The sequence below is a fragment of the Pinus tabuliformis genome, chromosome 4_1, assembly GCF_031772625.1.
Source record: "Pinus tabuliformis cultivar Carrire ecotype Pingquan chromosome 4_1, CPIR1, whole genome shotgun sequence".
In the NCBI taxonomy this organism is placed as follows: Eukaryota; Viridiplantae; Streptophyta; class Pinopsida; order Pinales; family Pinaceae; genus Pinus; species Pinus tabuliformis.
The window spans coordinates 792265970-792281895 of NC_142303.1; the positions used below are offsets into that span (position 1 = coordinate 792265970).

General features: G+C 40.2%; 1 protein-coding gene across 2 annotated transcripts in view; it reads left to right on the forward strand.

The window, feature by feature from the left end:
• The first annotated feature begins 381 nt into the window (after positions 1 to 381).
• LOC149178575 (ABC1 family protein) overlaps positions 382 to 15926 on the forward strand; it is a 218264-nt gene continuing 202719 nt past the window's right edge. For both annotated transcript variants that reach the window (XM_089420387.1, XM_089420388.1), the window contains exons 1-6: positions 382 to 619; positions 8313 to 8473; positions 8589 to 8816; positions 9020 to 9106; positions 9304 to 9393; positions 9480 to 9606. In XM_089420387.1, the coding sequence (XP_089276513.1) occupies positions 8399 to 8473; positions 8589 to 8816; positions 9020 to 9106; positions 9304 to 9393; positions 9480 to 9606 (607 nt within the window). In that variant the 5' untranslated portion in view covers positions 382 to 619; positions 8313 to 8398. The remainder of the gene's footprint in view (positions 620 to 8312; positions 8474 to 8588; positions 8817 to 9019; positions 9107 to 9303; positions 9394 to 9479; positions 9607 to 15926) is intronic.

A 15926-nucleotide genomic window follows, 5' to 3' on the forward strand; every position in this document is an offset into this window, starting at 1 on the left:
CATGCTTAAATTGTGGGAACAATTTGAACACCAACAATATATAAAGTTCGAAGTTAATACGCGAATTAAATTAAGCGTTCGTTGGAACGGACTCTTTTCCCACGAGACGAAAAATAAATTATTTTAATGTCCAAGTTCCATGTTGTCAAAATGGGATAGGAATCGTTCCAAGATTCCATGCTCTGGAAGTGGGATGGAAATTGGTCAAATAGGGTATTCTGTCTACGTGCATGGGTAGCTGAGATTCACAGCGAATGTGAAACTAACAGAATAAATAGTCAACAAAAAATTAGGTTGCTTTGTTCGCACGAAATCTTTTAAAAAGGGCCTCTACTTCTGTCTCTGTCACCGTCTTTCGACAGAGAAAACACAGTAGATGTGACTCATATCTTCCGCGATGCTGTATAATTTGAAAGCCACCCATTTTTCCGCTCCTCCGAACGGGCTCTCCTTCAACAAATTTTATCGAATTGGAGCCCTATTTCGCAAATTTCAGCTGATTTGTAAATATCGGCCACGCAGGTTCGAAGCCGTGCAGGCTCTCTGCAATTCTCGGCAGATTCCGGCACAGAGCTGAATTTTCTCGATTCCGTTGCCCCAGCGAAATTCCATCCTCCTGGTAAGTTTCTATGTCCAGACGAAATTCACACCTCAAACAAGGTTTAAAGTCTTTGTCTTCTATGAAATATTTACAATTAAATCCGAAAGCGCAGAGTAGATTTTTGAGCATAATTCAGCTGTTGTATTTGTTGAATTTGCATGCAAGACGAACTTTTAATTAAGAATATGCGATTTTAACTTCGAGAGGCATCTTGCTCACGTAAGTTGAGCTTTCTTATGCCTAAAATTTGTCAGTTCAGCTCTGACTGCCGTAGTAATAATTTTCAGAGTTTTAAATCTCGTCATAAACAAGGGTAACCGAACGGAATAACCTAGAGCGAGTTTTCGAGAAGAAAGAAGCTCGATGAGAGGTCATCTAAATATTTCCAATTAAAATGTCAGGCATAATATCTCTTGCATTAAATCAATTGCCCTTTTCGCCAGCTTGTCTACCGTTTCTTTAAGATTTCGAGTGGTGCCTGGGAATGCAATGAAATCGAATTCACGAATACGAATTTGCGTTGATTTGCCATAATCTCTGACGTGACTTTAGCCTTATTATTGACTACCATAGATCCGTCTTAATTCTGGGTCTATCAATCTTGGAGATGTGGTGCTGCGATGCTTTTCTAAGGAGTACCCTTGAGTATGTGATCAAGTGCTGACTCTTGATGAGCTGACGCAACCTTGATGGAGATGACTATAATGATAAGTCCCCTTGGATTGGATGTGTTATACAAGGCAATCTGCGATTTTCTCCCGATGGATCTTCTCCAGGTTTACAACGAATCACTCAAGAAACAATCATTTAGAGCAAAGCATCAACTAAGGTCTTATCACGTTCATCCCGCTGTCCGGTGACCCCGAAATCACAACAATTAGACGCCACCAACATGACTCCATGTTGCGTATATGATCCCGGCCAAATATGTCGTGCTTCCCATGAAGCACATCTTGCCCAAAATTCTTTAGCCCGAGCATACTCGTTTCATTGGAGGCTGCTTCACTTTAGATAACGTTATTACAGTATGGGAAGGTATGGAATGGAACTGTTTCCTTGGTTTAGATGCTCTATTTATTAAGATTGGTTTTGAGAAGGCATATGATATAGTGGAATCATCAATCGCCTTTCATTCTGGCTGTGTTCATACATGTGAGATTTGTCTCTTCATTCATTAACACAGATTGGGAATAGGTATGGTACATCCTCATAGATGTAGCTGAAACTATTTCCAATTATGTACCTTCCCCAACAAAGGCATCCCACTAACTTTTGAATGAAGGTAGAAGCTCATGAGCACATACAGACAATAGAAAATGATGCCAAGATGGACCTGTTGACCTGTGGGTAGTATCCATAGGAGAATTCTTTTCTCCGCCGGCAGCCAGTAGTCCCTTGTAGCCCCCAGATAGCTCGATGTGACATTCTCCCCGCCACCTGAGCCAACCATATGCTCCCTCGCCCATCTGTTATGATCGTATGTTTGAAGGTGAGTCTTCCAACCCCGAATGTATGGCTTTCATTATGTAGTTGGGTACTTATGTTTACTTATCATGGACACTTTTGGGCATGGATTAGTGGGGGCATTCAGCAGAATGAGTGGGCTTGGTTTGTACTCTTGTCTCCTCTGCCCAATTTGATGGTTAACCTTATATTCTCGTCCCGTGGGATCTCCTTTATTGGCCACTAGTGTTAGGGGTGACACTACTTGGGAAACCCCAATATTGGTTGTATGGTCCTGCTTCTCGACACCATATACATCACTCCGCCCCGCTCATTATAACTTCTTTCACCATATTCCCCATCTGTGTCAACATTTGTCCATTGTGTCCACAAGGAGTTAGCCTCCCCCCCCCTTGTCCACACCTTGGGTCATGCCTGGAACGATAACCCAGAGGTCGATGTAGCTAAAAAGAAAAACAAAAGCATAATTTGGCCACTCTCAACAGGAAATGTACCATAAAATGCAAAAGACGGCCAGGACATACAAATTTAGCATGTGGGCAAAAGCCAAACATGAACTCTACCCCTATCATTATGGCAATCAACCCAGTTCCTAGGGCCCCTCATTTCAGCCCCTTACATCATTAAGGAACCCATGATTGTCCCAACCCCTAGTGGGTGATGAACTGTGCCACCTTAAGGGGGTATTCACTGCTATATCTTACATATCGTGCTCTCATCCCCTGGAGCCCGGAGTAGTTAAAATCAATAAAAGACAAAAGGCATATGAAGAAGGGTGGAAAAACAAAGGTTGGGGTAACTTATGTACCATGATTGCTCCCTCTTACACTCATATACCAAAGCGTGGGCTTCCCTTGTTATAGCTACCCCTGTACTATGGCATGTGGGTTGGAGCCTTCCCCTTATGCCCCACTCGATACCATCATTATTTCATATGCCACCTACCATTTGATGGATGTACCATGGACATGTCACCCCCTTAGAGGCTGAAACCACCTAATAGGGTCCTTGGTTAACCTTCTTCTTGAACTTGGAGACACTTGTATGTTCTAAAGCCTACTATGGAAGGGCATGCCACTATGAAGTGTCCACTTGGATTCATGATTTGTAAGCTCATTTACTCGATTGCACTAATGTTTGGTTGTACTGGAAGGTAAGAGGATGCATTGGATCTTATATATGATTGCAGGTGGGTCGTCATTTGGGGTTTGGTCTCCCTATACGAGGTCCAAGCCCTTTAGAGGGTCATATTGACACTTATAGGGTGAGCGTTGAGAGCCGTAGGCCTCCACCATAGTAGAGAGTAGATTGCCACTTCATGGGATCCTTCAACACTTTTCATTTCTTGCTCGTGTTCCATTTATTTGGTGATGATGATGCACCTGGACCACCTTGCCCAACCGACTTCACTCTTCCACCACACTCTTGGCAGCTGATCTAGGGCCTAGATGAGGATGTGTCTCATCGCGAGAGGCAATGGGAGGGCTTGCATAAATCTTGCAGACGTTACAAATGAGATACATGCTTGTTCGATTCATTTGGAGTCCCATGAGGTTGTTGTTATGCCCCGATAGCTACTTGGGGGCACCACAGGTTATTTGCTTGGATATCAAGTGGCCACCCCCTTGATTACTATGTTTGGAGCCTATTCTTTCACCTTGGCACACATTGGACTCCACTAAACCTCTTCAATGGCCCGTCGACCTATTGTACTTACATTTTGCCATCTTGAAAGGCTTATCTTTGTATTATGGAGCTATCTTGGTGGGCTTGTCACCAAGTTGTGTTATTTTTTCATCTTATTTTACTATTAGGCCTAGTTAGGCAAATCAAACCCCCTAAGGAGGATATATATTGATGTGATGATCATTTCATTTGATCATCACTTGGAATTGGATCATTGTTTCTTTTGGGAATTTTGCTAGCCTTGTTGATGGACGAATTGGATTATTGATGCATTTCGATGTTTGGAAGAGCTTATCTTTTATCTTGGAGCTTTGATTTTCTTGTCTATTGATGATTGGAGGATTTTCACTATACTTGTGTGATTTTCATGGTTTATTTCTCATGTTTTGTCACTTGTGCAATGTATGAAGATTTTCGCTCATGAAGCTGGTGTAGCTGCCTTAATGAAATGCGAATTTGTTGAACTTGTCTTTGTGAGGGTTTTTCATATGTTTCATGCAAAAGTATGGTGAATAAATGTCCTAGGGGTATATGATTGTTCATTATTACCTTGATAAGTCATCAATTGCAACATCAAAGAAGTATAAACTTTCCTAGTGACCTAGTTGCTGCCTCTAGGGCCATGCGAAGTTGCTAGGAGACTCCTTGATTGGGTATAAGACATCTCTAAACATTGATTTGCATTGACTCCATTCTCCCAAAAGGCTAGGCATTGGTCTAGTCCTAGGTGATCACTAAAACGAAGATTTCTTTCACCTTCCTCTTCTCTTTTCTAAGCCCTAACCTAGAAGGCCATCTAGGTTATGACACGAATTCTATTGTAGCCATTAAAAATCAATGAAAATTGGTCTAGAGCTGCGCGAGCGAGTCCTATAGAGGTCCTCCAAATTTGAGGCTATTCAATGGTAGAATCTCTAGATATCCTAAGCCCTAGCTCAAAGATCATTTCCCTAGTTTGCCTATGGTTTGTCGCTTCATTAAGGATCACTGCATTGAACATTAAAGTTAAATCTTACCTCTTTGATCCTTTTCTCCCCCTCACTTGGTCAAGTCCACCTATTTGAAATTTCAACCCACACCCTTCAACTCGTTTGGGTCCACTACGGCTTCTTTGTGGTCCCGCAACCTTGTCACTCCAATTTCACAAGGATTGCTTAGAAACCCTATCCTTCTAGGATTCCTTTACCTGGGGCACTTCATATCAAGGCATTCCTCTCAAACCTAGGTCTAAGTTTCCTTCTAGCCCTTCTAGGAGAGCCATCCATCTTGCTTCCAAAGTAAACAATCCCCATCATTAGAGACTCTCCTTCGAATAGGCTTTGAAATCAACACCTTTACATTATTGATACATTTCTCCTAGTGATTTCCCTAATACTGGGACTCCTCCCATTGATGAAAGTCCATAAAGAGCAGGGAGCTTTAGCTAAGGTGACAATGGGCTATTGCTCTATTGTTGCCACTTGACCTAGTAGTTGCTCTATAGGAACCCCTCCTAGTTTGAGCGGTAACAGGACCAAAGCCTTTCGGACTGATCCAATCCTTCTCATTCTCTGCTATCTTTTCATCAACTGCAATTAGCTGATCTCCCAACGATGTGAACTTCATCAGATATCCAGCTACTTAATCAGCGTGGCTCATGCAGGTAATGGTCAGTTTGCTTTTCAAGAGCCTTCTCTTGGATATGTTCTCACTATGGTACAAGGTGACTAGGGCAGTATACATCTCCCTGGCTTCTTTCTTCTGTCTGACGTGAGGATTAGATGATCCTTCATCAAATTCAGAACAATTAGTTTTTCTTTGACTGATTTCCTATCGTGCTCATTCATCCTTGGGATATGTGGGGAGTACGTCATCTTTCTCCACAAGGTACGTCCAGTTCAATCTCTTCCAAGATGATCTGCAGCCTGCATTTCCGTGGAACAAAATCACGAGTGCCCTCCAACATGTGACAATTGCAGAGACTGTGACTGGTCACAGCTGCAACTCTTGAAACAAACATAAAAACATATCAACAATCAAGATCAAACACTGGGCATCTTACCCCTCAACCCTTCTCAGGTCTGGATCTGGTTCACTCTTGAAAATTGGGCATCCCACCCTTGAAAGTCTCTGACAATTCCCTCTTATTGGTTGCAGTCCTATCCATACATGGATTCCTGGAAAAATTCAGCAAATGTGCTTTGAGACCATGTTGTTTTTCAGACTATGGTAAGCAGATTCTGCACTCAAACAATAATCCTAAACGCTAGGTAACTCTAAAGCTTGAAACCTATAAAAACAACAATCTTTGAATTCTAGAATCTAGAAACACATACTGTAGAAAAAATAACAAGTACGCAGATCTGAAGTGTCAATCACAGCTATCTTCTATAATTCTATGGAATATAGAAAGAAGACAATATACTGCAATAGCTCAAAACCAAAAACCTGCTAACCAACACAATGGTGTGCCCTGCGTCTCATTTTATATAATATGAAGATGTGGGAAGATACAGTATATTTGGTCACATGCATGAAGTGCTCCATAGAGGCTCACTCAAACCCTAACACTGGTTTAATCACCAAGTGCACTCTATTTGCATGGATAATTGTCCCTGGTAAGTGTGCCTTGACTGGAAGATGAACTGGAGCGTGCAAGCATGCATTCCTTTCCTTGAGAACTGTGCTCTCTACCTATCCTAGAGTCTTAACCATGCAAGCACCTCAGGCAACCTAGTTATCTGTGCCCTTTCTAAGAATAGATGATGCACGCAATATAAAACTGAACTGAACTGAAAGCTAAACTGAATCAAAACTGAAATTTCTAAATCTAGATAGCATGTAAACTGGAATTAACTCAAGTTGGCAAAACTGGAATATAAAAAGATAGGTGCATGCATTTGTCCTCTACTCTCGTACATAACTGTGACCTCCTCACACTCAAATGTGCATGGGAAACAAGAAAAGCTGCTGCTGTACGGAACAATGATAAGTGCAACCTTACTGCTGCTGTACGAAACAGCGATAAGTGCAACCTTACTGCTGCTGTATGGATCTGGTGCTGTATCTGATGACTGTGTGTCCCCTGGTACCATGTAGAAGACAGTTGGAGCTAAACTAGATACAAATCTAACAGTAGGCCACATTCAAAAATGGGAAATGATTATCTTAGGGTTGTGTTATTGCAAAATCTAGCACCTTAGTGCAAAGCCTCACTAAACACTCTAGGTTAAGGGCAGCAATAGGATCAACCACCATTGTCACCTTAGTAGTTGTTCCCTTGTTGTTTTGTGAAGTGTTGCACTTATTGCGATAATATCGCCAAAATGAACCTCAGTGATAATATTAGTAGTATCTATTGTGATAATTTCAAACTTATCGCTCTGTCTTTGTCGATATTACCTTTCAACCAAATTATTGGTCATTTAATCCTCATTTTTTTAAAGTTAGGAGATTGAGTTCTAAGGAAACTTGACTATTTCCTGTCAAGCAAACACGGGGAAATCTATTGTTTTCATTTCCCATGATTCATTTCATGAGATACATTCTCCTTTATCTTTCATTTTCATCCTTTTACTTAAATTTTTAGCATTACCATTAATTGTTGAGGATGTTTGAGAGTGGTTCCAACCTCATTGGATTTGACTTTCCCAAAAGATATTTGTGATTTGATAATGCAATAATTCCTAGGCTAAATACCTCCAAGGATTTTTGCTAACAAACACCCACAAATAATATTCAATGAAATAGGGCTCCGGGTTAGATGAGGTAATGAGTTCAAAGGATCTATGGCTGAATCTAGAGAGTTGGATAGTCTTGGAGAGGCTCAAATGGATTCCAAACATGTTACATTGAAATTAGTGATTGCTGTTATAAATTAAAGTTTTTAATAGCCTCAAATAGATTCCAAACATGTTACCTTGAAATGAGTGATTGCTATTATAAATTAAAGTTTTTAATAGCCACAATTTACAGCATGCAAAATTTATGACAGCAATAACAAAAAAGCCTATAATTAATGACAAACAATAAATGAGCATGGCTATTGAATGAGTAAACAAAGGAAACGGTTGCAGCAATTTTTTATTGGCAGAAAATGCTTAATACAAAACTCTAGATGTTAGCCGTAAAAAGGCTGCTGAAAATCGTATATAATATGATATTGTGCTTTTTCAGTGTAATAGATGCAAAGCCTAACCCTAGGAATATGATATCCAAGATATTTTATGCTATTTAAGCTTGCTCAACTTCCTATTTGCTGCTAGAGCGCACTTCCATGGGCAGAAAGAAGAAAATTAATTCATACAAATTTGAATATCTTAAATTTTTGTTGATGTCTTCAGCTGTTCCAAGTCTAGCAAAGTGTTAAGTATGAGGGTTTGACCTATCCATGGTGTTTTTTTTCTTCATCACCATTTGCGCATTCAATATTTTTAGGGATATGTTTGTTTTGGAATAATGTTTGATAATGGATGCTTATTTGCCTTTCATTTTTGAGGTGGGTTTGGATAGTAACAAAGGTTATTATTTCAATATTTTTTATCAAGGGGTTGAGTGATTTGTCTTTTGTTCCATGATTAAGGTTATATATTTTGTCCTTTAACAAGGATTCTACTGGAAGGAACTAGTCAAAGGAAAGGGAAGCAAGTGCATATCCCTTTCTTGTCAATGGGACAGGGAAGCAACTTCAGAAGGCGTTTGAAAATATTTACAGTTGCCTTGACAATATATTTGGATTACAAGGTTGCTTCTGTTCCCTATTTTCTGGACTGCTTTCTTTATTGGTTTTGTTCATCTAAAAAGGACTATATTTGTAAAACTATGCCATTTGAATGACTTCCAACTTTTTGAATTGCAGACAATCCAGAAGAAGGACAAATGGATTACTGTGGATAAACGGGATGATCTATGGGAGAGAGCTCATGAACGGAATGCTAATCGCCTTCTTAGTGCCATGATTGAATTAGAAGGATTATGGGTGAAATTAGGCCAGTATCTCTCTACCCGTGCAGATGTTCTTCCCGATATTTATATACAGCTGCTAAAGCAGTTACAGGACTCTCTTCCACCTCGTCCACTATCAGAGGTGACTTCAATTGAATTATTTAAATGAGTCCTTTTATTTGTATGAATAGAGCTGGTTCTATTGAACTAAATGCTAGTATGGATTTGAACTTGAAAACTATCTTTAACAGAATTGTAGAAAGCTATTAATCCATCAATAAAATGTTCATTACAATTGTCTTAAATCTTTGTGGAGTTTACTGACTAGGGAGTAGTGATTGGCAGGTTTACCAGACCATAGAGAAAGAGTTGGGAAAGCCCAAAAGTGAAATATTTATGGATTTTGATGAAACACCTCTTGCCACAGCTTCGGTAAGAAATTTATGCTTATGAGTTTGGTAGTGGACTTTCAGAACGCTAATGCAAATTCTGAGAGCAGTGTTTTAATACAGTACAGATCCTCTCTACATAGAGAGCACAAAGATCTGCAATTAAATCTGTATTTTGTTGATATTTTCTTCAACACTGGATTTTGCATCATCAAATTTCTTCTAAAAGTGATTTAACAGATAGCCCAAGTTCATCGAAGCCGTTTGAAGGATGGACGGGATGTGGTTGTAAAGGTTCAGCATAAGGGCATCAAGGATGTCATTCTTCAGGTTTTCAAGCTCTTCTCCCTTACAACTACATTACTGTAATATTGCAATGCCAAAATCATTATTTGTATTGTTTCTTGTTTCTGCAGGATTTGAAGAATGCTAGGACAATTGTTGAATGGATAGCCTGGGCAGAACCACAATATGATTTTAGTCCAGTGATTGATGAATGGTGTAATGAAGCACCCAAAGAACTCGACTTCAACACAGAAGCTGGTATCTGCACTTGCAATCCACTTTTAATTATGTTTAATGCATTATATCATTTGAGGGTAGAAATAGTTAGTTATGCGAAGGAGAGAAAAGAATGTGTCGAGGTGGCAAGTGAATGCACATTTAATTCGACCTCATACATCTCAAATTGACTTTTCTAGTGGTTGTCTCTTTAAAGATCTTAGGTGCATATGGATTTCCACTTTCCACTTATGTTGATTTTATTGGTCAAGGTACATGTATGGTTTTTCTTAACAGCATGGCTAAAGAGGTTAGTTATATGGTTTTGTAATTTGCTAGCCTTACTGCAACAAAGGAGCAAGTATTAGGAATGAACATTGTCTGCTCCATTTTCAGGTCATGCCATTGTTTCATTTAATGTAGAAAAGGTGGTAGTTGTTGCAAATGTTAGGAATGAACATTGTCTGCTCCATTTTCAGATCATGCCATTGTTTCATTTAATGTAGAAAAAGTGGTAGTCCCTGTTACCCACCCAAGTGGGTAGGCCTCAAGGAGAAAGGAATTCTCCCATTCTGATCAGCTTGCCAGCCAACAGCCCTATGGTGATCAATAAGTAGTGGAGAGAAAATATTTGTATTTTATTAATGGCTTGAATGATGATTACAATGAAGGAAGGCTTTGGCTTTAAATACATCCCATGAGCCATTACATGAGGGGGTATGATCTTTGATTGCGTCCCTTAGTTTAAAAATTAATTTAAATAAATTTGTACAATAAGTTTATACATAACATTGCCTTCCTCTCGAAAGAATATTTGGTCCTCAAGGCATAGGCAACGAAGGATGTTGCTGACGGAATGCTTCGGTCTTCCAGGGAGATTTTTCTTCTGGTAGGTCCTTCCACTTAATCATATATTCTTTGATTATTCGTGATCGTAACTTCTTTTCCCTGGTGGTGATGATACCTTCTGGTTCTAAAATGATCTTCCCTTCGTCATCTAATGTCGAAAGTGCTCTCTGTGTTGCATGGTGTTTGCCAAGTGCCTTTTTAAGGCAAGATACATGGAAGACGTTGTGAACATGACTTTTATCAGGAAGGCTTAAACTGTATGCTACTTGGTTGATCTTTTTGTTAATCTGGTACAATCCATAGAACTTTGGTGCCAATTTGTTTTTTCCCTTCTGTTTTAAGGACAATTGTTTGTAAGGTTGAAGTTTAACAAATACCCATTCTCCAACTTCAAATTCTCTTTCTGTTATGTTTCGGTTAGCCTGCTACTTCATATGATTTCTTGCAATAGCTAGATTTTCTTTGAGTGCGTGGAAGACTCTTTGGGTTTCTTCTAATTGATCTTTAATTGCTGGAAGTTTTGTCTCGATAATAGAAGGACCTTGCCATTATCAAGACAAAACTTCCAGTAGTTAAAGACAATGTTTTAAAACTCCGACTTTGACTCGGTATCGAATTGGCCGGTTTGATTTCAACGACTCGGTCTTTGTAAAAAATACATTATATATATATATATATAAAACAAAACATAATTTTAAATATTTTCATTCATGTTTCCAAACAAAAAGCTTTAGAATATAGATAGAAGACAACATATGATCAAAGTAGGCTCATGAATATATCCATTATATCAAAATGGAACCCAGTGCACTGTCCAATACATACATGATGATGATATAGAGATCAAAACAAAAGCACATAACCAAGGAGGCTAGAAATGGTCTCTGCAACAAAAGTAAACTGTGAAACATCACTATTCACCACTGACCAGTACTACTAGCTACTGCTAGAGGAGGCAACATCATCTGGCTCAACCTCTGAATCAGAGTCAGACAGGGAAACCCATGGCTCCTTCTCCTCATCATCTCCAACTGCAACTGTAGTAGTGGTAGCACTAGCAGGCTGTGCAACAACTGCACACCGAGATAGACGAGATATGTGCTTCTGTCATGGCTGAGTAGAGGAAGCGCCTGCAACTGGAGGACTTGGGACTGGGCTTGAGGCTGGTACAAGTGGATCTGCATTGAACATTTTGTTCAAGTGATGCCACCGCTTGTAAATCCAAATCAAGATCCTCATCAGTGTCAAACTTTGCTGGATGACTCTCCACTACCCAATCTGATGTTGGATCAATATCTTCCAACACAATGGGATCTGAATCAGGTCTTTTTTTCAACAATTGGTTGCGTCTGAGCTGGAGGTTGTATTGGACATAGACTAGATTATTTAACTATTTTTCAACCAAACGGTTTCTCTTCTTCGTGTGAATCCTCTCAAAGGCAGACCAATTGTGCTCATAGCCAATAGCATTGTAAGTTTGACTCAAAATACAAATTGCAAACTTCTGCAATTGAGGACAATGGCTACCAAAAGCCTCCCACCATTGTGTTGCAAAAAACATAGTAGTGTAATGAGTTAGCTCAAGTTTCAAGTTTCAACAAATTCTATCCAACTTTCAAATTATAAACAATTTAACAAAATAAGTATTAATAATTTGAAAATTGAAATTTTTGTTTACTTGGCTCATCTGCTTCCCTTGTAATCTTTGCTAGGTTCTTCCCAAAGTTACCTGTGGCTTTGCTGAAGGTTGTGATCTGTCGGTGTATCTCCAGTTGATCACACTCCAATGGGATCATGAGATCAATGTAGTCCATCAATCCATCCCTAACCTCCCCACTCAAAGCTCCTGCCGCCTGAGCTTTATAATGATACCATGGGTTCAAAAAATACCCAACTGCATGTATAGGGTGATGGAGTTGATTGTTCCATCTTTCATCAATGATTGCCCAAATGGGCCCATACTTGGCCACTTTATCCTTGTATGCCCTCTTTATTTGCTCCTTTGCTTGATCCATAGCCTCATAAATGAAGCCCATAGCCAATCTTTCCCCATCCACCAACCGCAACACCTTAACCAGTGGCTCAGCTACCTTCACAACCTCTGCTGCCTTTCTGATCCGGATTTAAACAGGAACGCAATAAAATACAGAGATAACCATAAAGACAAATATGTAGTGGAAATAATACTTCATTTCATTACTGTAAAATACTGAAATATGCTTACAAATAGAAATGGAAATAACCCAGCTAAGGCGATGGTAGCTTATCTCTGAGAAGAGATGTGTCGGCTACATGCCTCTGAACTGTTCTCCAAAAACTGTGTTACAATGAGGCTCGAGGGCCTATTTATTGTTGAGAAACAATGGAAAACCCTTCACATTCCAAAACCTAACCCTAGAAGATGAAACGCCAAATTGTGGGCCCCGTTTTTGGGTAAGTTGGTATATCAACTTCCCAGGGTCGCGAATTGGTCGTACTATCTCTGTTTGACACGCATGATAGCCCGTTGGAAAGATCTCTCCGAGGACTACGACGGAAAATACGATTTTTAGTCAAAAAAATCGCTGGCGGTGGATTTCCCCAAAAACGTCGTTTAGGGCCTCAAAACGGCTCCGGAAGTTTAGGACCCCAAAAACTGCTAAAAATAGTAAACTGTGCTATAATTAAGGAAACAGAAAAACTGAAAGAGACAGTTGTGGGGGTCCAAATGGGATAGGTGGGTGGCCACCAACATCCACCTGGATCATTCCTCCCCCATTAGGAAGCAATGGTCCCCATTGCGTTGAGTTCCTCCCTGAGATGAGGAAGCTTCTGCTGAGTTGGGTCTCTGGTGAGCTGTTCTGCAATCTCTGATGTGTCCAGAAATGGTGGGGAGCATGGTCGACGACGGTCCACATTGAACACTCGATGCAAGTGAAGGAATGGAGGAATGCTGTGCTTCAAAGCATTGTTTCCCGTCAGTGTTGATAATATCACCGAGATATCGGCGATATTCGGAAATATCGCGATATTTTCAGCGAGTCGATATATCGCCGACAAAATACCGCGATATTTTCGGCTTTTGAAAATATCGCGCGATTTCCGAAATATCGCCGATATTTCGGAAAATATCACGCGACAATCGAAAATATCGCCCGGTGACTGTAAAAAATTTCTGCACGGCCTATAAAAATCCGATTTTGGTTTTTTTTCATATCATTTTCATTTCTGATTGCTGGAGAAGGAAGGGGAGAGCTATGTGGTTGCTGCCAAGGAGGGTTTGAGCGTTCTAGGCCCTAGTATTGATATGCTATTCATGGTAATGTTAAATTCTTAAAGTAAAAGTGACATTCTCCTTAATCTTCATTTTCATCCTTTTACTTAAATTTTTAACATTACCATGAAATGACTCAGGATGTTTGAGAGTGGTTCCGGCCTCATTGGATTTCATATGGAGAAAGTAGAATTTTAGATTTCATTCAAAATGTAGCAAACTTATCAGTTTTTTAGGATTTCAGGATTAGGAGATTGTAATGTTTCCAGGTGACACCACCTGCCTGGGCTACCCCTGCCACCAGTAGAGGACGTGGTCTACCTCCTATAGCTCCTACTTCTAGTTCTTCAGCTTCTAGAGCATAGCAAACTACACTGCCAACTCCACCAGCACTAGCATCTACATCTAGAGGGAAAGGGAAAGCTGTGGCATTTTCTCGCAAGAGGGGCAGAGGAAATCAATAGGATTAGACTTTAGTTATTTTCTTATGTGCTTGTAAGTTGTACATGAACAATGAACATTGAATATTCAAGAATCAAGACCAAGCATATCACATTCTAATTTCTAAATAGTAAATTTTGATTCTATTTTTTTTTTTAAAGTGAACTATGAACTTTGAGAAGTAATTATATTTTAATTTGATTAGATAAGCTGCAACCTGCAATTTAATATGGATAAAAAACTATATTTTGGTATATATATATATATATATATAAAACGTGTCCCCCGTGTCTTGTTTCCAGGTCGTTGTGTTTCGTATTGAATACTCGTATTTACGTGTCCTCCGTGTCTCGTGTCCTCGTGTCATGTGACTTAGCTTAGACAATATTGATGTATTGTCTCCGTGGAGGGTGGAGTCTGAGGAGCCCCTCTTGGAGGAGTCACCTTCATGGTTAGAGCCAGTGGCAGATGATCCATTAGAGCATGGGCAGCAAGAGGAGGACTCAGAGTCAGAGGAGCAACAACACTCAGAGGAGGAGCAGGAGGAGGAGGAGGAGGACACCGCGGGAGCATCAGCATCAACACCATCTGCTATAGATATAGGAGAGCATAGCCCCATACCTAGCACTCATTATTTGACATTAGGTGCAGAGGCAGGGTCAGGGCCTTCTACTACTAGGGGCAGGCCTGGCAAACAAGCCATCATGTTTTCCCGTAAAAGGGGGAGAGGGCAGTGATTTCAGATAGATAGCTGCTAGTTTTATTTGTTGTGCTACATATAACTCATGTTGATGAGATACTTTTATATATGTAATGTTATTTTGTATTGGTTCTCCACATTTGAGTCCTTGAATGGACAATTATCAGGGATCAGTAGGATAGGTATCGCCTTTGATGTATCATTTCTATTTGACATCATATATATCAGTGTTTTCTTCATATTTATGTGCCAATGTGTTTATTTCATGTTGTTATTGCTTTATATGTTTAAAAATCTGAAAAAAATGAATATATTATGCAATTTTTATGCTTGCCGATATTTGCCGATATTTTCGCCGATATTGCCGATAAGATATTTTCTAGACCCTCGCCGATATTTTCCTGATACCGATATTATCAACACTGTTTCCCGTAGCCTTGCTATTGGTGTAAGGACCATGTCGAAGTGGTCGGAGTTTCTGATGGGTTCCGGTAAGGCGCTCCCTCTGCAAATGTAACCAAACTTTGTCGCCCACCTGAAACTTGTGTGGTACCCCTCCGGGTGAGGAGAAGTTGTTCCTGTGTTCTGTCACGATTGTATCCCTCTGTTGCTGCTGCTGTGTGGAGGAACCCTTCACAGGGGTCATGGATGTAGCAACGATCTTCCCCTTACTTTGGGAGTGAACCAGACAGAAAATAAATTTCCTAGTCTGTGAGATGAGCTTGCTGACTTTCTTAGCAGTGATCAAAGAGGTGGCGGTAGGTGGGGCTACCTCCGGTATCCTGTATAATGAATTATTCAAAGAAATGATGACAGCGCGAGGCCTTGACTCATACACAACATGTCGCCTCCACAAGTATGGCTGGCCTAATAGTACATCACAAACATCCAGAGGTGTAACATCACACAATACCTCGTCTGTGAAGGGCTTGATGCTGTAGGGAAGGCGACACTGCTGGCGAACTTTGAGATCTCATCCTTCGTGAAGCCAACCGATACTGTACGGCTGTGGGTGTGGTGTAGTTGGTAGGCCCAACCGCTTCACGACCTCTGCTGAAATGAGGTTCTTTTGGCTGCCACTATTGACAATGAATTGCAGCGGCGAACCCTTCACCCACA